The 19,437-nt window shown below is 57.1% G+C and overlaps 1 protein-coding gene across 10 annotated transcripts in view; it reads right to left on the bottom strand.

The window, feature by feature from the left end:
- The window catches only part of SRCIN1 (SRC kinase signaling inhibitor 1), a 66,279-nt gene that overhangs the window by 4,712 nt on the left and 42,130 nt on the right, over nucleotides 1–19,437 (bottom strand). For 6 of the 10 annotated variants that reach the window (XM_055330554.1, XM_055330562.1, XM_055330570.1 and 3 more), the window contains 13 exons: nucleotides 18,381–19,279; nucleotides 17,186–17,278; nucleotides 16,889–16,932; nucleotides 16,385–16,569; nucleotides 15,082–15,257; nucleotides 9,420–9,550; nucleotides 9,098–9,245; nucleotides 8,516–8,762; nucleotides 7,852–8,086; nucleotides 6,120–6,274; nucleotides 5,701–5,853; nucleotides 5,014–5,136; nucleotides 922–2,553 (listed from right to left, as the gene is read on the bottom strand). In XM_055330554.1, the coding sequence (XP_055186529.1) occupies nucleotides 1,498–2,553; nucleotides 5,014–5,136; nucleotides 5,701–5,853; nucleotides 6,120–6,274; nucleotides 7,852–8,086; nucleotides 8,516–8,762; nucleotides 9,098–9,245; nucleotides 9,420–9,550; nucleotides 15,082–15,257; nucleotides 16,385–16,569; nucleotides 16,889–16,932; nucleotides 17,186–17,278; nucleotides 18,381–19,279 (3,645 nt within the window). In that variant the 3' untranslated portion in view covers nucleotides 922–1,497. Of the gene's footprint in view, nucleotides 1–901; nucleotides 2,554–3,538; nucleotides 5,137–5,700; nucleotides 5,854–6,119; nucleotides 6,275–7,851; nucleotides 8,087–8,515; nucleotides 8,763–9,097; nucleotides 9,246–9,419; nucleotides 9,551–15,081; nucleotides 15,258–16,384; nucleotides 16,570–16,888; nucleotides 16,933–17,185; nucleotides 17,279–18,380; nucleotides 19,280–19,437 lie in introns of those variants that run through there. The other 4 variants (XM_055330600.1, XM_055330609.1, XR_008665119.1 and 1 more) reach the window with 4 other exon arrangements.

The raw sequence follows: 19,437 nt of genomic DNA, 5'->3' as shown, positions 1-19,437 counted from the left end.
GGACTTGCCATCTCTAACCTCCTGCCTCTGAGCCTAGAACTTTCTTCAGGTCACAGCATCTGGAGATCGCACAGCGCCCACTCCCACCCCAGCACCCACAACAGGCCTGGCATGCAGGAGCTGCTCAGAAATACTTACTGAACCAAATGAGTACACAAAAGGTCTCTCTCAGTATCTAGGCCCAGGGACCACCCTGCACCTTCTGACCCAGCCACGCAGTGGGTCACAGGACAGAAACACCCACAGGTGAGGCTGTCAACTCTGTACACTGGCCCCAAGCCCGCTGACTAAATCTGAAAGAGGGTATAGTACCCTTGTCATTCCCACCCCACCGAGATCCCCTTCCTCTCCCCACTGACATCAGTGGAACCCACCAAAGCCCAAACAGTGAAAAGCAGATGCAAAATTGGTTTCTCCCTCAGCGGGGAGATGGTCTGAGAGCCAAGAGGGAGGCCAAATGAGAGTGGGGTGGGGGCAGAGAGCAGGGGGCTGAGAGCAGGGAGAGGAAGCAGAGCAGAGCAGAGCAGAGGCAGGAAGACAAAGGGACTTCGAAACCCTCTCTCCCATCCCAGGGCAGGCCCGGCCTTGGAAGGCATCGGGCCAGTGGGGACATAAGTCCTCTGGGTCCCCCTCCTCCAGGAGCAGCTGGGGAGAGGGCCTTCTGTGACCCGAGTGAGGGTAAGGAAAGGAGAGTGTCCTGGTTGAAAATACATATTCCAAACCAGATCCTGAGTGTTGGGGCTGGCAGGAGGAGGGAAAAGATGGCTCAGGGGACCAGAGGGGCCATCCTGGCAGGGAGGTCGTCTCTGGGCAGCTGGCAGGTGCCCAGAACACAGCCCTGCAGGGGAAGGGAAGGGGCCTGGGTGGGCCAAGCCCCGCCCACCCCACCGCGGGTGCCTACCTGCTGCTGGGCCTGGATCCTCATGTACTCTGCCCTCTGCTTGCCATGCTTGCCTTTGTCGGGGCTGCCTGCCTGGCCCTGGACCGCCTTCAGCCGAGAGGCCCCTGGAGTCACCACCTTCATGGGTGGCACGCTGCCACCACCGCTCTGCAGGAAGAGAGACAGGGTGGAGTTGGAGGTGGGATGGCACCTGAATCCTAGGTGTCGGGTGGGGTCTCTGGGGCTGGAGGCTCCTCGATGGGCCCTTTGAGACCTGGAGACCTTTGCACCTCCCTGGCTCCACATCCCAGGCCAGGACTCAGGTCCACTCTCTGAGACCAGGGTTAAGGCCTCCCTTCAGAGGGGACAGCCACTCCTATCCCACAGCCAGGTTCCCAGCAGCTCCCCAGTGAGGGCTCTTTGGTGGTTTCCTTGAGTAGCCCAGGAGCAGAAGGTACCCTTCTGGGGGAACCACTTCTAAATTGAGAGTCCCTGCCATCACCCCCACTCCTGACAAGGTACCCTTTCTAGGGTCTCACAGAGCATGCCTGAGATCTGAGGGGGTCTTTATAATGGCAGACAGAGTGGGACTGGCAGCCCTGGACCCCCATCTTCCTCTAATTGGGAGGATGGGGGTATAGTCTCCCTACAGATGTGACAAGTCTGGATCCTCCAAAGCACCCCAGGTACCACCCTTCCCAGAAGGACTCCGGGGATTCAGAGGCGCAGACAGAGAAACAACAGAGGCAGAAAGTCGGACAGGAGTTGGGGGGGGGGGAGTGTGGGGCTGGAAAAGGAGGAGAGAACTTTATTTGTTGGTTTAGAGATACAGAGCAGAGGGGAGAGGACCTGGTCCCTGGCAGGGCTGGTTGGGTAATCCCTGGGGAGGCCGGCTTCCCAGCCCCCCGGGGCTCTGCCCGCAAACCACACCCGGTGCCGGGCTCCCAGGAGGCTGGCAGGAGCTGAGGAAAGGCCGGTGGGAGGAGGGGGCTGGCGTGGTGTTCCTGCAGCCCCCCACCCCCTCCAGCTCTGAGGACTGAGACTGGAGTGTGAAGGCAGGAGGAGAGGCTAGGGGAGGAGGCAGCCACCTGGGAACCGGGTGGCAGGGGCAGGGGGCTGCCAGGGAGCCCCACGGCGAGGGCAGTGCCCATCTGGCTCAGGGTGGCTTCCAGCTCCTGGAGCGTTTCCTCCAGGCTGTCCATTCGCTGGGTGGTGGCGCCTCTCACTGTGCAGCCTAGGCCACCAGTGGGCTGGCCCCTGGGCTCCCCACTGCAGGGTTGGATGTGCCGGCCGGTGTCCTTGGGGGTCTCCTCTGGGTGGGTCTCAGCAGTGGGGGGCTCCTGAGTCCCATCAGGGGCTGGTCTCCAAGGACACTGAGCCCCAGGTCCTCCCTCCTCCGGGGTACAGCTCTCTGTCCCCAGTCTCTTCAGAGGAGTCCCTTCTGTGTCAGGCACCAAGCTGCTCCTAGGCTGGGAGGCCCTGGCAACCACCTCTGGCAGGGCCCGGGCACCATCACAGCCCCTCCCACTGCCAGGCAGGGTCCGGGGGCGCGGAGTAGGAGTTGTCCTGGGACCAGCTTCCTCGGGTCTGGCCTCTGGTGGTGAGGGAGGGTTGGGGGTACACTCTGTCAAGATGATCTGGGGAACGCAGAAGGCCCTGGGGCTTGGGGCAGCCTAGGGGGAGAAGAGAGATGAGGGAGAGTCTGATCCCTGCAAACCGAATCCCCTGAGCTAGGATGAGGGTTTACATGGGTGAGGCCAGTCCATTCCTTTCATAGATGGGGAAACTGAGGCAGGTGAGTGTGGTGACTGAGTTTCCTTAGCAAGAGGCAAAGCCAGGACTAGAATTCAGGCCTCTTCCCACCCCATGCTATGTTCTTCCACTTTTTGGCAGAGACGCTGGTCCCCCCGTAGCACAGACACAGGTTTACCTCTCACTGCCCGTGTGAAACTCTGGGAGCCCAGGGGCACTCCCAGGAGCCTGCCCATCTGTGCAACAAGGTAACAAAAGCATGGAGTTGGTGGAGAATTTAGTGAGCCCACATGGGCGTGTGCTCAGAACAGTGCCTGGCATATTGTAAGCACCTGGCAAATGTTAGCTCTTTATCAAACTGACCTGAGTGGCCTCTGGCCTCAGAGGGTAGGGGCTGTCACCCTCACCTTAGGCCAGAGACTTCTGGTTCCCTCATCCCCTACTTCTGGAGCTTTTTCTGGAGCTTTTTCAAGGGCTTCACAGCCACAAGGGGAGGGACGAGGTCCCTCTGCTGCACACATGCTCGGTAAAGCTAGAGCAACTGCTCTTGTGGAGTATCACCTGCTCTGGCTTTGGGGGGCTCCACCCACTACCCCCCAAATTGAGTGAATTCTAGTCTAATTCAGACCATATGTCTTCATCTTTAGTCTTTACTATGACCCATGAAATGGTTACTGCTCTTATGTTTCCACTTTACAGATGAGGAAACTGAACGTGGGTGTCATGTGATTCACTCAAGGTCACTTATCCACAGTTAGTGGCAGAGCCAGGATTTGAACCCAGGCAGTGTGACTCCAAGTCCAGAGTTCTTTCCACTAAAAGGATCCATGAGGATATTCCAGGGAGGTAGCTGGGACCTCAAGCCCCCCTCCCAAAGCCACTCACCCAGCCCTGCCACCTGCTTACCTGGATGGAGGTGGAGGGTGCTGACTGGGAAAGCAGAGAAGCGACCCATGCCTGCCCAGCTCCACTGCCCGATGGCGCCTCCGGACGCAGAGGGTAAACCAGCCCAAAAGGCCAGCAGAGGGGCTTTGCCCACTGGACCCCCTCAGGATTGACTCCCAGGGGCCAGAGAGAGGCAGGGGTGGGTGCGGTAAGCCAAGGCACCAAGGGCACAGCTAGCCCAGGGGGCACCCCTTGCACACTGCTCATCCCCAGACAGCTCCTTGGACTGCCCTGTGCCCATCCTTTGCCCAGCAGACAGTCTTGTCCACCTGTCTGCTCCTCCTGGCCAGGGAAGCAAAGCACCACCAAGCCTCAAGCCAGGCCGGAAATTAGGTGTTGGGCAGCACGGAGCCCGCTGTGGGCCAAAGAGAACCAGACAAGGCAGGTGAGCACATGCTGGGGGCGGGGGTGGGGGGCAGGGGGCTGCCCTCCCCAGAGTAGAGGCCCTCCTGCCCCAACCTGACTAGGAAGAGGGAGAGATCCCCAGACCACCTCCCCCAGTTCCCCTTCCCCGAGTGCAGTCCCCTGGGGGTGCAGACGGCAGGTCCACCCCAACATTCCCAGGAAAGGATAAAGAGAAAATTAAGTGCAGCAGGACAGTAGCAAGGACTGAAGTTAGAGAGAAGGTACAACTTCCCCATGCTGAAAGACAGAACCAGCAGCCAAGGAAGGGCATGGCTTCCTTCTCCAGGATTCCTGACCACTGGGGCCATGGCAGAGAGGGAGGCTGTAAATGAGTCTTTCTCCTGGGGTGTCCCGGCCCCCAGTGCAAGGCATAGATTCTAGTGGGAGAAACGGAGCCCCACCAGGCACCGGCGGCAGAGGAGGGGGTTCAGGGGCAAGGGCTCAGGACAAAGTCAGATTTTGAGTTGGCCTAAAGTCATGTAGTGAGCTGGACCCGAGCTCCAATCTTGGACCAAGACAACACCCAGGCTCCGGGGCAGACCTAAACTCTGGCTGTGGATTGGAACAAAATACCCAACTCAGAATTAAGCCTGTAAGAAAATGCGGACACAGGACACCTGGGTGACTCAGAGGTTGAGCATCTGCCTTCAGCTGAAGGCGTGATCCCGGGGTCTGGGGATGGAGTCCCACATCAGGCTCCCTATGGGGAGCCTGCTTCTCCCTCTGCCTATGTCTCTATGTCTCTCATGAATAAATAAATAAAATCTTAAAAAAAAAAAAGAAAGAGAAAGAAAGAAAACGCAGACACGGTAGGTATGCCGCCAGGTACCAGCCTGCTAGAGTCTCAGAGAGGGAGAAGGCGGGAAGGGTTATGCACCTGCCCTCGGAGCTGGGGAGGGGTGAGGCTGTGGCAGTGGTGGGATTTGGGGAGGTGACCGGCGTGTTAGCAGGTTAGCGTGAGAGGTGAGGAGAGGAAGGTGTGGAGGCACAGTCAGAGAGAGAGCCGTGAGAGGTGGGGGGCAGCCCGTTACCTTCCATGTGGGGCCCTGGGCTGAGCCCCCAGGGGGCCCCAGGTCCTGGGGTGCCAGCAAGGTGGGGATCGGCTGGCGGCGGGGCGTGGGGGGGAGGGAAGACACTGAGCTTCTCTCAAACACCTGGGGAGCAGAAGGTGGGGGCAAGTTTGGAGAAGGGGGCACAGGGAGGACAAGGGTGCTGGCCTGTGGGCCACAGGCAGGAACCCCAGCCTTACTCCTTGGCCCCTCACCAGGCTCAATGGCCACTCTGCCCTCCATCTTGTCTCTTCCTCCAGAGGCCTAGGTGGTCAGGGTCTCCAGCCACTTGGGGAGCAGGGCTGAGAACACTTGAGTGTGGGTGACTTACAGCATGGGGTGAGGGCACCTGAAGGTACTAGGGTATCAGGGTGTTACAGCACTCTGTTCTCAGAACACTCAGGGGTGGCTGTGTGAGAGTACAGAGGGTCTCGGGGCAGTTGTAGGGGTCCCAGAGACTACAATAAGGAAAACTCAAACCTGCAAAGAGGGACTTCAGACCCCATCCCCCCACTTTACAGTGGCAGAGAAATGGAGGCAAGAAGGACAGTTCCCACACAGGCCAGCCTTCTGCAGGAGCCCAGGTCACCTCTCACAGGGTCAGCTTGGTGGGCAAGAGAGGAGGGGCCTGGCTGAGGACTTGGGGAGCCAGGCATGCCCCTGACCCACCTCTAGCTCGGCGATGATGCGGTCCTCATCGTCCTCATCTTTGATGGCAGAGGCCATGATGGGTGGTGTGGAGGCTGGGCGGGCCACTTCGGACACCGTTCGGCGCAGCTTCACTTGGGGCTTCTGCACCTCCAGCTCCTCGGACTCAGCTTTCTGCAAGGCCCAGGCCCCGGTCAAGACCAGGCTCTGCAGCTCCTCCAGCACCAGCTCACCTCCTGGGCCCCACGCGTTCCAGACTGGCTCCAGCCCGACCTCCTCATCAGCACGCTCCTCAGTCCCCTGCCAGCTGGCCCCCTTCCCAGGGTGGGAGCCCCACCCAGAAGCAGAGGTACCACTGGCCAGCCCCCTTCTTTTCTTCTGCCCCATGGGGTCTTCAGAGGCCACCTCGGGTATCCCATGGCCTAGGGTGGGCTTGGTACCTTGATGAAGGCCGAATCCTTCTTGCTGGTGACCACGACCTCTCCTGTGCGCGTGGTGGTGAGGCCATGGGAGGAGGGGAAGCTCCGGCGGGGAGGGGGCGGCGGGGGTGACTTGGAGGGCTTCTCCGTGCGGTACCGAGGCACTGTCAGCTCATCTGTAGGCAGCCAAGGGGCTGGGGTCAGGGAGTCCTTGACCTCACAGTCCATGCACCAAGGTGATGAAATTTGCTTCCTTCTCCAGGGAGGATAGGGGAGGGAAGCTCAGGGAAACGACACGGCCCCTCCTCCTTCCTCCTCCTCCTCCTCCTCTCTCATCTCCCCTTGGAACCCATGTCTAGCACTAGTCTTAGTGCTTCTCTTAGACCCAAAGTGCGGTCAGTGAACCAGGACCAGCAGCCCAGCAGCACCTGCGAGCTCGTTAGAAATGCGGAAGCTCGGGCCTCACCCTTGGTTGCTGAATCAGAATCCACATTTTGACAGATTTCCAGTGATTTTGTGCATACACTCACTCAGAAGCGCTGCCCTAATCCATCTCTTCTCCTCTGCCCCTCTGCTGCATCTCTGCACTCTTCACTGTCTCTTCTCCATCTTGCAAGAGCCTGACCCAACCCCCTAGGCTCTCCCTGCTCCTTTCTCCAGGGGTGGGGGTGGTTTCCAGGGCAACCTACAGAAAAGTCACTCAAACCTGACACTCCTCTGCCTTTGAGCCTCCTGGCTCCCCATGACCCCAAACTATGTGCAAGCTCCTCCGCTCAGCACCTTCCACGACTGCCTATTTTCAGCCTCAGCTCTGCTCGCTACTTCCCAGTCTGAACCTCGCTCAACAACACCAAACACATCCCTCTAGGCACTTGTACGTGCTGCTACTCTCTAAAATGCCCTCCCTCACTGTCCAGGGAAAGGCCCACTTGTTTTCAAGACTCCAAGGCAACGTGACCCCCAGTGGGCAGCGCTCCCCACCCTCTCAGGGCCTCCTGTAGGACTGCAGGCCACTGCCGCAGTTAGCACCTGCATCCTCTTTCTGGTTTACACACTGAGTAGGGCCTGGGACAGATCACTTAGCGACGCTGAGCCTTAGCGTCCTCATCTGCAAGATGGGAATAATGACTGTATCTGCCTCCTGGGGTTGCTGCAAAATCGTAAGGATTTCTATATACAATGCATCTGGAGTAGCCTGTCACATAAGCACACGATAAACAAGAATGTTAGTATTACACTAAAACCTCCTTGAAAATAAGCAGTGTCTTGTTTCCTTATCTCTGGCAATCAGCACACAGTAGGTGCTTAACAAATACAGATAGCAGGATGATAATTGCTATTTCTGGTTGGATTTCTGCTTCCCCTGTGGTCTGGCAGGCTCAGCTGGACACAGAAATCATATCCATGAGGACTGGCACCGTGCCCCATCTTGCCACAGCCTGGTGCAGAGCATATGCTCTGTCACAATGTACAGGCGGTGACTCTTGGTCCCAGACTGGCTCCTCCTCCGTGTGGGCCTCTCAGCAGCAGTTAGGGCAGTGGGAAAAGCCCCATGTGGAGTCCAGCTCTACCCTGTCCTCTGGGTGCCCCTACAGCAGCTGAGGGTCAGGCTGCTGATGCCCTAGCATCTCCCTTCTCTGGCAGTCTGACCACACAGATTCTCACACCCAGGTACCTCCCCCAACAACCTGAGAGCTCCTGAAGATGGGGCTCTCCTCCTCTGGGCTCTTCAGTCCCCCACCTCTCCCCATACCTGAGCCCCTCCTTCCACTGGGCTCCGTTCGAGGGGCTGCCTTCTGGCCGTGGGGGACCTTGGGGGGCTTGTGGTCAGGGGTGGGGGCCAGGCCTGGGTGGGCCTTGCTCGCACAGTCTAGGTCAGGGATGGCCTTCAGCAGCTCCGCCTGTGTCTCCTCCAGCAGCCGGTTGATGTCCTTGGCGCTGTACTGGGTCAGGGCTGCCCGCTTCTCCTCCCAGTCCCGTTCAGCAGCCTTGAGAGGAGGAGCAAGAGTCAGCACTGAAGCAGCGGCCCGGCTCCTGGACTCTGGGCATGCAGCCCCTTCCCCCAGCCACACATGCCAGGAATGGAGAAGGAAGGTTGGCCCAGCCCCCAGGAGACCCTCAGACTTCTTGAGTATTCTATGCTCTCCCTGTTAGGTCCAGAATGCAACCTTCATTAGCCCCATTTTGGGACATTCTATTCTGTTTCATTGACCACACGGTCTATTCTTAGGCCAACATCACACTGCCTTGATTGTTAATAGTGGTATAAAATGTTTTTCTGTCTGGCAGAACTAATGTCACCATCATTGTGCTCCTCCAACATCCTCCTCCTCCCAGGAAAAAGTACCCAGTCTAGGATGGCGGTAAGAATGTGTGAGCCTAGCTCATGCCCCCCACCCCCATCTCAGGCCCAGCACCTCAACAGACACAGCCTTGTCCACGCTTCTCTTGCCAGCAGCATCCAGGCCTTTGGTAGGGTTGCCCCCCTTGGGAGTAGGAGGGGCTCCCTCGGCCGGCCCACTCAGCTCATGGAGGTTCAGTGGAGGGCTAGGGGGTGCCATTTCGAAGTCCAAGTTCTTGCTGAAGTCCGTTTCAGCCGTCACCTTCTTGGGGGACTGATTCAGGAGGTTGTTGGGGGGTGGCCACACCCCCTCATCCACTTGCCTGGGGTTGGGAGAATTAGGAGCAGCTGTGAGGCTGAGCGTTGACAGCCCCGTGCAAGGGAAGCCTGGCCTGGGGGTAGAGGGTGAGTAGGGCTCTGGGATCTTGCAGGACAGAGGGAGGGGCCTGGGAGGAGTGACTGCATCCAGCGAAGGGAGAGCCAAGCCTGTACCCTGCCAGGGGTCATAGGTCAGAGTGGAGGTAGAGATCCAGTTGGCACATCAGTGACCTCTAGAGGAGTCAGGGTAAGGGGTCAAGCTGATCTATCCATCTATGCCCAGCGTGTGACCTCATGGGAAATCGGAGGTCCGAGATTAAGAGGTCAGGGAGAGAAAGACCTTCGGATCTGGGCCAGCATGTCCGTGACCCCACGGCAGCGTTTGAGTAGCCCGTCCAGGCGCTGTGGCTCCTCCTTCAGGAACTTCACCGCCTCCACCTCCACACGCAGTACTACCCGCATCTTGCTCTGCAGGCCTGGGAAGTGAGCTGAGGGGACCAGGATGAGTGAGCTGGGGAGGGAGCAGCTCCCAAGGATGGGGAGGAAGGGCAGCAGGGAGGGCAGTGTCTGGGGGGCACGGGTGCAGCAGGGACTCCCGCCCGGGGACCACATGCCACTCGCTCGCTTGTTTGCTTGCCGGCCTGCCCGGACGCTGGCCTCACCCTTGAGCTCAGTCAGGGTCTCCCCGAGCTGCTTCAGCACCAGCGCCTTCTCTTCCAGCTCTGGCCCAGGCACCAGCCGGTGGTTGTGGGACACATCCCGCTGGATCTTCTCCACCGACTTCTCCAGGTCACTGCAACCAGAGAGAGACCCTCTCAGCCCCTCTGGCCCCAGCCCAGCCCCCTGAAATTGGGCAAGTGGGAAGAAATCAGGACATCAGTCAGATCAAAATTAAAAGCCATCCACTGGGTCACCTGGGTGGCTCAGTTAAGCATCTGCCTTTAGCTCAGGTCATGATCCCAGGGTCCTGGGATAGAGCCCCACATTAGGCTCTCTGCCCAGCAGGGAGTCTGCTTCCGCCCCCCCTCCACGCATGCACATGCTCTCTCTCTCAATAATAAATAAAATATTTATAAATAAATAAATAAATGCCATCCATCAGGCTCCATGCCCAAATGAAATCAGAAATGCCAAACCCCAGAGATAAGACTTCAGACGAGTTCCTTAATAGGTGTCTTGGGTTCCCCCACCTTGCTGTCAAAGTTCTGGTCTTTAGCAACATCAGCCCAAATATCTCTCCCTATAACTTGCATCCTCTGGTTCTCATTCTGCCAAGGAAGCAGGAGACAATCCAGCAGCCTTTCAGGGAACTGCAGGCACCTGTGTGTGCCCCTACAAAGTCTCGTCCCTTGAGGGGTGGCACCACTTTTCTCAAATAATCCACTCAGCCTCTTTCCTTGAAGACAAAACTGCTTTCAAGTGTTAAAGGGTTTATGCTGAGCGTCTGCCATTTTAAAACCCACATCTTTCTAAAATGTAAGTCACACCAAGTCATTACCTTCTGTGTTGAACCCTACACATAGATCCCATTGTCCTGAGGCTAAAATCCAAGAGAAGAAGGGCATGAAGGTAGTAGCTGAAAAGTTGGCTCTATAGTCAGATCCAAATTCTAATCCCAGCTCTGCCCGTCCCAGCAGAGAGATCTTAGACAAGTTACCTACTATTTCTGGGCTGCAACCTCCTCAACCAAAAAAAAAAAAAAAAAAAAAAAATGGGGGTCGTAAGAGTTCTTCCCTCCAGGGGCCATTGTGAAGATTAACTGAGCCAATGCAGAGACTCCAGGATGGCTCAGATGGTTAAGCATCTGAGCTCCCAGGGTCCTGGGATCAAGCCCTGCTGAGCTCTCCCCCTGCTCATGCTCTCTCTCACTCTTTTGCTCTCTCTCTCTCTCTCTCTCCAATAAATGAATAAATTCTTTTAAAAAAAATAAGCCAATGCAGATGGGAAAAGGGTGGTAAAGGGTCAGTCCCTGGGGGCTACTCTTAATTTCCCTCCAGCCTCATCCCCTGTCCTCACCTGGCTTGCTTCTGTTTAGAACTGTCCACAACTTCTCCAAGGTCCTTGTATGTGCTGCACTGTCTGGGCCTTTATAATGTCATTTCCCCTGCCTCCCACACTCCACTCACACACATACACATGTGCATACACATGCACCAATTCCCACTCCTCCCTCAGGTCTCAATGGAAACTGCTCCCCCACTCCCTGCACTTGGGGTTGGGGCTCTGCTTCCTGCCTCACAAAAACCCTCAGAGCTCTTGCATGCTGGGCTCGGTAGCTCCTGGCAGGCGGGGACCATGTCTTCTGGATTCATCTCCAATTGCCAGCTCCTGGCACAGTGCCTGGAGCAGAACAGAGGTCCGGTAAATAATTGTGGAATGAATGAGTAAGTGAAAGAAGGAACTGCTGCCCAGGTAGGTCATCTCAATTGTGTGACTTGAGTCACCAACATCCCTGACCCACATGCAGGACTTTACATACATTCTTGTCAGATCCCATCTGCTGGAATTTAGCTCAACAATCCAGGCGGGAACAATGTTTGAATCTCAGTTCTACCATCCAACAGATTTGCTCCCCCTCAAAGCTCTGTGTCACTAGCAAATCTTATCAGCATGCCTATACATCTTCATCCAACTAGTGGATGAAAAGACAGACCACACTCGAGCAAGGACGAAATCCTGTGACTCAGCACTGCCAGCTGAAGAGCTAGCTTGTACTAAGCGCTTACTGTGTGCCAGGTGCCACAGGCAGCCCTCCACTTCCATTACCTTATTTAATCCTCATAAAAAATCCTGGGCATGGAAGCCATTATTACCTCCAGTCTACACACAAACGGTAGCTCAGACATCAGACTATGCTTCCCAGCCTCCCTTGCAGTTAGAAATGGCCATGACTGGGGCACCTTGGTGGCTCAGTGGTTGAGCATCTGTCTTTGGCTCAGGACGTGATCCCGGGGTCCTGAGATTGAGTCCAGCATCAGGCTCTCCATGGGGAGTCTGCTTCTCCCTCTGCCTATGTCTCTGCCTCTCTCTCTATGTCTCTTATGAATGAATAAATAAAATCTTTTTTAAAAAAAGAAATGGGGACACCTGGGTGGCTCAGCGATTGAGCGTCTGCCTTTGGCTCAGGGCATGATCCCGGATCCAGGGATTGAATCCACATAGGGCTCTCTGCGAGGAGCCCGCTTCTCCCTCTATGTCTCTGCCTCTCTCTGTGTGTCTCTCATGAATAAATAAATGAAATCTAAAATAAATTAAAAATAAAAAAAAAAGAAATGGCCATGACTGAGGTCCAGCCAATGCAATGCGAGTCAAAGGAATAACATGCTGCCTCCAGGCTGTCCTGTAAAAACCTCCCATGGAAGTTCCTCCATGCTCTTTTCCCCTTCCTCTGGGTTGAAAGGCAATGACCCTGCACATGATCTCCAAAGGCATATATTGAAGATGGAAAAGCCTCCATTAGCCTGGGCCCCTGAATGATTGCATGGAGGAGGGTCACTCCACTAACCCACCCAGTACTGTTCCATGAGAAAATAAGATCGTCTGTTACTTTTGAACCATTATATAATTTGTTATAGCAGATATCTTAACTAAGACAATAAGGTTTGGCATTAAAAAAGAGAGAGAGAGAGGCTGAGGGACTTCAAGTAGCTTGTCTAAGGTTATACAAATATTTTGTGGCAAAGCAAGATCTATTCATGTCTGGCTTCAGCCATTGGACTCTGCTGCATCTCACTTCCACACTGGACCGACATCACCCCATACTCATCCCTGTCCCACTCAGCCCTTGCTCTGCCAAGTAGGAAAGAGAAACTGTTCTTTCCTGCTGTGTGGGACACCTAACTGGCTCAGAGTGTGCCAGTTTTCTAAAACAATCACTCCCAAACATCACTCTGATGGGGAAGAGACCCTCATTTAAAGGAGGACTCAGGTAAGCCTTCAGGAGGACACAACACCGTGACTCTCGGGCAGAAGGGACTTGGTCCTCAATTAGCACCTCGATTTTCTGGTCATGAAACCTGCCACAAGTTTTGGGCGGCCTAACTTGGGCAGCCTCTTCAAGTGAGCCCCAGACTGGTCTAAGTCTAGACACCATTATCAGAAAGGGGTTGGGCTTTCCAGACCCAGGTTCAGTCCTAGAGGGGTGCAGGGTCAGGACAGAGCCAGCTCTATAATTTATGGGGCCTAGTGAAAAATGAAGATGCTGATCCTAGTTTAAAAATTATTAAGAATTTCAAGATAACAACAGCCAAGCATAAGGCCATTCGGAGTGTGGGGCCCTGTGTGGCTGTGTAGTTGGTATTCCTACAAAGCCCGTGCTGGCTTAGTTCAAGTGAGGCTGCAGAGGCCAAAAGGTCTCAAGTCAGCAGAGGGTACCCCTCAGGGCAATGTCTAGACAGAGCTCAAGGCCTTGGCTAGAAAAACAGATGACAGTGATGCCTGGGTGGCTCAGAATGGCTCATGAATAAATAAATAAAATCTTAAAATAAAAAAAAGAAAGAAAAAAGAAAAACAGGTGAGAGAGTCAAGCTGCATAAAGCATGGAACTGGTCTTAACTGCTAGCAAGATGTTGGGGCGAGCATCTTGCCAACAGTGTGCCAAAACTGGCACACTCTGAACCAGTTAGGAGCCCCACACAGAGCAAATCAGAGCAAGTGCAAGCATGCAGAGACTACAGCCAAAGTAGGGGTAAAGATGGGCCTGCTGGTCCACCTAATACCCAGGGAGGCTATGGGAGCTGGTAGGGAGGGCCCTCATAGCCAAGCAGAGCCACCTCAGGGCTGGTGGACAGCCCAGGCTGTCCCCCAAATAGGCAGGAATCCCCTTCAAAGTGGATAGAGAATCCTACCAAAAGCAATGTATCAGCCCCCAAGCTCTCTCAAGTGAGCAGTCTGAACAAGGGGTTTGATAACAGGACAGAGGATAGGGAGTCTGTGAGCTCCGGGAGAACTGAGGACCCAGGAAGCTGAAGACCAGACACTCATGTGACAGCAGCTTAAATCTGTTCTTTCATCTCTTCTGTCTCTGTGCTTTTATATTTTCTTTTATTTTCCTTTAATGTTTCAGTAAAGTTCCTTTTAAAAATCCCAACCCAGCTCCTCTGTGCTGAGTGAAAAAGGGGCAAGGAGAGAACAGAAAAGTTGGGTAAATGGAATTCTCTGGGGGGCAGGGTGACAGTTACCGGTCTGCTTGGAGATCTGAGGTTCTCACTAAGTTTTCACACCTGAAATGATGGGGTAGTGGCTGCCAGCTTATTGCCAAGTGAGATGGCCCTTTCATCTCAACCTCATGGGTCATGGGAATCTTTGCCTTGGGCCCTACCAAAGTGCACAGGCTGTGTGGGTCCAAGGCTGAGAAGGAGGGACCCATCTCAAGGAGCCCTTTGCAAGCTGGGCTCCTCAGAGAAGCCTCCCCCGGCTCCCCAAAGTCACTGGCCAGTAGAACCCAAGCTCCCCCTGGAAAGAACTGCAAAAATCTTAATACTGGACACAGATAAGGAAGCTAAAGCACAGAAGAGGGCGGAAACTGGCCTGATCAAATAGTCTTTTAATGCTGGAGCCAGACTTCAGGTCGCTTGTGCCCTGTGCCACCAAGAAGGAGGCCAGAGGCAGGAGCAAGGCCTCTGTCTCAGATCCCAGTGATTGACAAGGAAAGGCTGCTGTGGCCTGGGGGTGCTCACTGGGTGGATGGACAGCAAAAGGCAGTTTCTCCCTTCAACGGTGCCAGACAATGGAATCTTGGCCAGACAGCCATTTGCTAAATTTGGATCAGAAGACTGTCTCCAATTAACCCTTCCATGTCTAAGCATTTGGGAGCCGGGTGTTCCCTATTCCTCACTCCTTCTGAAAAAACTAGAGCCTTGTTTCAGCAGCACTAGGACTGAAGGAAGGTTTTCCTTGGCTATCCCTGGTCTTAGAGATAGGGGAATTGGAGTGGCGGCAGTGGTGGCTACCCAAGGGTCACTTTGTACAGGTCACAGGCCAGAGTGAAAGCAGAGAGAGGACAGAGTGGAATCCTGCACCTGGCCACATGAAAATAAGGTCACAGGGCAGGGGGAAGCCAGACTGTGGACCATGAGATAGCAAAAAGAGGGCATGGAGCCAGGGGGAAAAAAAAAGAGAAAAGAAATAAGGAATGGTGCCAGATGGTCAAAGGTTTGTGGGTCACAGAGAAATCAGGCCATAGAGGAGAGGGAAATCAGGCTTCAGACCAGACCAGTCACCTGTGATTCAGAAGGAAGGCAGCTGCACCTCCCAGGGAAACCAGGTTGCGGCCCAGGCCGCAGCGCCAGCCCTCCCTCCTCCGCGCCCCGGGCCCAGCCTCACTTGAGCTGCTGGGTGATGAGCTCCTCCTCGTTGAGGTAGCGCAGCCGCTCCTCCTCCACCAGGGTGCGCTGCCGCTGCAGCGGGTCCTCCTGCCGCCGCGCCGCCTCCGACACGCGCATGCTCAGCTCCGCCTCTGTGCCCTTGAGCAGTGCGCGCAGCGACTCCAGGTTTTGTAGCTGCGGGACGCAAAGGGACCGGTGGCCGAGGGTGGGAGGGGACCGAGGTGCTCGGCAGGCGAGGAGCCGGGAGGAGGCGGGCAGGGGACAGCCCGATGCTGGGCGGGCTCCCCAGAAGAAGCGGCTGCTCGGCTGCGGCCGTGAGCCCCAGAGAAAGGGCGGTATAGGGGAGAGCAGAGGTCCAGGGCTAAATTCTGGGGAGGAAGAGAGGCGGGATAGTGGAGAGAAAAGGGCTAAATTGGGGCGTGCGGGACGTGCGGCTCCGTGGCTGTGGCTGTGGCCGTGAGCAGCGTGATGGTGCGGGGCGGAGGACGGGTCACGGGCTGGGGAAATACACAGGCAGGAGAACGGGACGGGCGTATTTGGGGGGAGGCAAGAGGCAGCCCTCTGTAGGGCAGCGCCCACAGTGCGGCTGCGGCTTCGAGGCAAGACCGAAGCACTGGGGTTTCATAGAGATTCCGTGGCCAGCGCAAGAACATTAACTTTACGCTCGAACCCAGTTCAAAGGCCGAGTTGGGGCAACGGCGCGCGGGTGGGTGAGATCCTACCCGTTGCCCAGATGGCAGCTCTCTGCCCCCTCTCCAGCTTGTCTCTGCTCATTATTCTCACCTGATGGGCCCCAGGGCCCTCTCGAGGAGCGGGCACAGCGATGCCAGGCTCCTGACTGGTGGGACCATCTGCCAGGCGGGGCAGCCCGGGGAAAACTGCGGACTCGGGAAGGGGTAGTGGAGGGGGTGCAGGGGGAGGGCTTCCGCCCGACGGAGGAGAGGGAGGGGAGAAAGAATGCTGGGCAACAGGGAATCGGGACTGCCCTGAGGGATACTGGGGGGCGGGGGGGATGAGAAGGGGCTCAATGGGGTGGACTGGAGCTCCAGGAGAACGGTGAGTATTCAGGAAAGGGGAAGGAGGGCGCAGTGAGGGGAACCAGGGCGAGCGGTGGGGCTTGGTGAGAGAGCAGAGATTCCGCCAGCGAGCGGGAGCAGGAAGGGTCGGGGGAGAAAGCGCTCGCAGAGGGACCCAGTGAACCTCCAGGGGCATCTGCGCAGCGCGAGTGGGAATGGGTGGGTTCCGTCCCGGAGGGGCTGGAGGGGGCGGGGCACGGGGCGAGGCCCGGGAGCGCGCAGTACCTGGAGCTTTCGCAACTGCTGAAGCTGGCTGCGCAGGTCACTGGTGCTGTTCTGCAGGCCACGCAGGTGCAGCTGCATCTGCAAACGGCTGATGGAGGTTGGCTGCCCGGCAGGTGTGCTGGCTGAAGGCGGGGGAGGGCCGGACACTGGGGTGGCGCCGCTGCTCCGGCTGCCTGACCCACAGGCTGCAGAGAGGGACCACGAGGATTGGAGAAAGGCAACAAAGCTTGAGCCTGCAAGGGGCCCGGACAAGGTCCCTCCCATCCCTGATACTCAGGGTAAGCGGTAGAAGCACATGGCTCTGACTCCCTGCCCCAATTAGTGGGCCAGCCCTTCTGTGGGGAGCAAAGCACCAGGGCAAATCCACCTGGGGCGAAGGTAACTGCTTATTGATCCTCTGAAGCCCACTGATGTATCTGATGGTTTAATTCCCACTTTACAGATTAGTAATCTGAGGTTCAGAGAGCGCAGGTACCTGTGGGGGAGGGGCAAAGGGCCACTCACGTGCTGAGGGGGTGCCTGCTCCATTGGAACCTTCAATCTTCTCGCTGTGGCACAGGGAAAAGATGGCCATCAGAGGGGCCAGGCTGACCCCAGACCATCAAAGCTGGGTGAGACTTTTAACATAATCTCCTCCAGTCCCCTGATGTCACGATGGAGTCCCAGAGAAGGGAAAGGGCTCACCCAGAGTCACACACTGAAACATTGGCAGAGCTGGGCCGGGTGCCCCTGCTGCCCACTCTTCCTTCCTCTTACCCCAACCAATAGGCCCTGACTGTAGTATTGAGATAGGAATTTTACCTGGGGGTCTCAGGCTCTGAGCCTCGTAGTAGGGCACTCTGTACCAGGCCCGTGAGGCTGGCAATCTGCTTCTCCATGGCTTCCATGCGCTCCCTGGAGAGGACGGTGGCTTTAAGCAACCCCTTCTCTGGGCTTGGGGTCCCTCTTACCTAGCCCCCTCATTCTGAAGATTGATAATTAGAGGAAATACCATTCCCTCCCCAGCCACCAGCACACAGACAATGCAAAAGGCCCCAAGGCCAAAGGTTCAAGCCCACAGTCCCCCTTCTAACACTGGTAAGGCTCCTTTCCATCTAACAGTCACCCCCTCCCTTGCCAGCCCCATCTCTCACTACCGGCTCCCTAATGGCCCCACCCAGGCCTCTCTGTGCCTCTACACGTTTTCCCCCTTCCTGGCATTCCCCCCCCCACCTCCTCCCTGAAGCCATCCCAGAGCCCCAAAAGCTTTAAGGAATCCCTCCTCCCACACCACCTATTTACCCTCCCAAGGGAAGTGCAAGTATTTCTTAATGTGTCACCCCCACTAGACAAGGCAGGAACCAGGTTTGCCCAACGTGGCATCCACAGTGCCCAGTGCAGTGCCTGGCACACAAGCCACAAGAGAGCTGTGTGAATGTGAATTGCTTCTCCTCATCTCTCAGCAGCACTGCCTGAAGACAGAAGAGGATAGGTCAATGCTCTGGTTACCTCCTCCAGCCCTGCACCCTTAGGACGGAGCTGAATAATGGGCAAGAGTTCCCAGCTTGGAGGCTACCTAATAGCAGGTGCTTCTCTCCCCATCCCTATTTCTTACCAGCACCCCCTCCCCAGTGGACTTCAGCTGACCGTGTGCTGGACAGCTCTCGTGGCTGCAAACTCTGAGCAGGAAAAGCACTAGAATGCTGGTTCAACCTCAATTTTAGTTGGGGAAACTGAGGTTCAGGGAACGGATGCAAACCCAGGTCTCCAGAAATCTTGTCTGAGGCCCTTTCATCCAACCCCCAGGTCTTGCAGCAGGAAGGAAAAAGGCATGTCCATCTCTCCAGTGCCTTCCCTGCCATATCCAAAGTACTCCCGTGAACCCTCAAGAGTGCTACCGGCCTACAAAGGACTCTGGGGCCTCACAGTCCAGTACACAATCCTGCCACAGCCTCTGCAGAGTCCCCTCTCCCCACCCCATCCCCAACAACCCTAAGGCCTCGTGAGCGACCCTCACCTGGTCTCCGTGTCCTTGGCTGGCACTGGCGGCCCAAACCCAACGAGCGGGCGCTCCCCAGGCCCGGGGAAGAGCTCGGGCGGGGGAGCTCCGGCCGTCGAGGAGCCCCCCGTGCTGCGGGTCTTGCCTCCCGGGCTCTCTGCGAAGACCGACGAGGAGCCCGAGTCTTTGCGGAAAGACTGACGCACCGGCGAGCCGCGGCTGGGCGGCCCCGAGTAGGGGCTGTGAGGAGGCTGGGGGCCCCCGGGGGGCGCCGCCACGTCTGCCAGCTTCTGCGGCGACGAGGGCGGCAGGCGGAAGCCGTAGCCGTCGCCGTAGAGTGGGCCTCCGCCCGCCGCCTTGTACAGCGAGTCCTCCAGGTCGGACTGCAGCGCGGCGGCCGAGTAGGTGCTGAGCGAGCGCACCGAGCCGCGCTTGTAGAGGCCGCTGGCGCCCGGGTAGGCGAACGGGTCGCCGGCGGCCGCGGCCAGGCTCAGGCGGCCCTCGTGGAGCAACCCGTAGGGGTCGGCGTAGAGGCCCTCGCCCTTCACCAGCACCATGCCGCCCGCCTTGCCTGCCAGGTCCTCGTCCGGCTTCACGTCGCGCCGCTCCAGGATGGCGCTGGGGCTGGGGCTGACGCCCTGGGCGGCGGGGGCGCCCCCCAGCCGTTCGGCCGCGTGGTGCACTGGGCTGCCAGCGTAGGAGGGCGGGCGCCCCCCGGCGTAGGACAGGCGCGAGCGCGACGGCGAGCCCGACTGCAGCCCTGATGGGAGCCCCGACGGGAGCCCCGACGGGAGCCCGGACGGCAGCCCGGATGGCAGCCCGGGGGGCGGAGAGCTGGACGCCAGGTGCGGCGCCGGCGACAGGTTGTTGAGACGGCGTGTGGGCGACGACTCCCGCGAGGCATACACCATCTCTCTCTGTGCAGAAGACAGCCCCCAGAACCCCACAGGGTTGGTCACAAAGGGGATCCATTGCACCTTGCTTAAGGAGCCAGCATCTTCCCCCTGGCTCTTAGGAAGTCCCTTCTATTCTCTGCCTTCCCTTGCTCTTGCTGCATTTAGGTCCCTTACCCATC

Source organism: Nyctereutes procyonoides, unplaced genomic scaffold, assembly GCF_905146905.1.
Source record: "Nyctereutes procyonoides isolate TBG_1078 unplaced genomic scaffold, NYPRO_anot_genome, whole genome shotgun sequence".
Taxonomy (NCBI): Eukaryota; Metazoa; Chordata; class Mammalia; order Carnivora; family Canidae; genus Nyctereutes; species Nyctereutes procyonoides.
The sequence above is the reverse complement of the archived record's forward strand: the minus strand, read 5'-3'. Positions and strand labels throughout refer to the sequence as shown.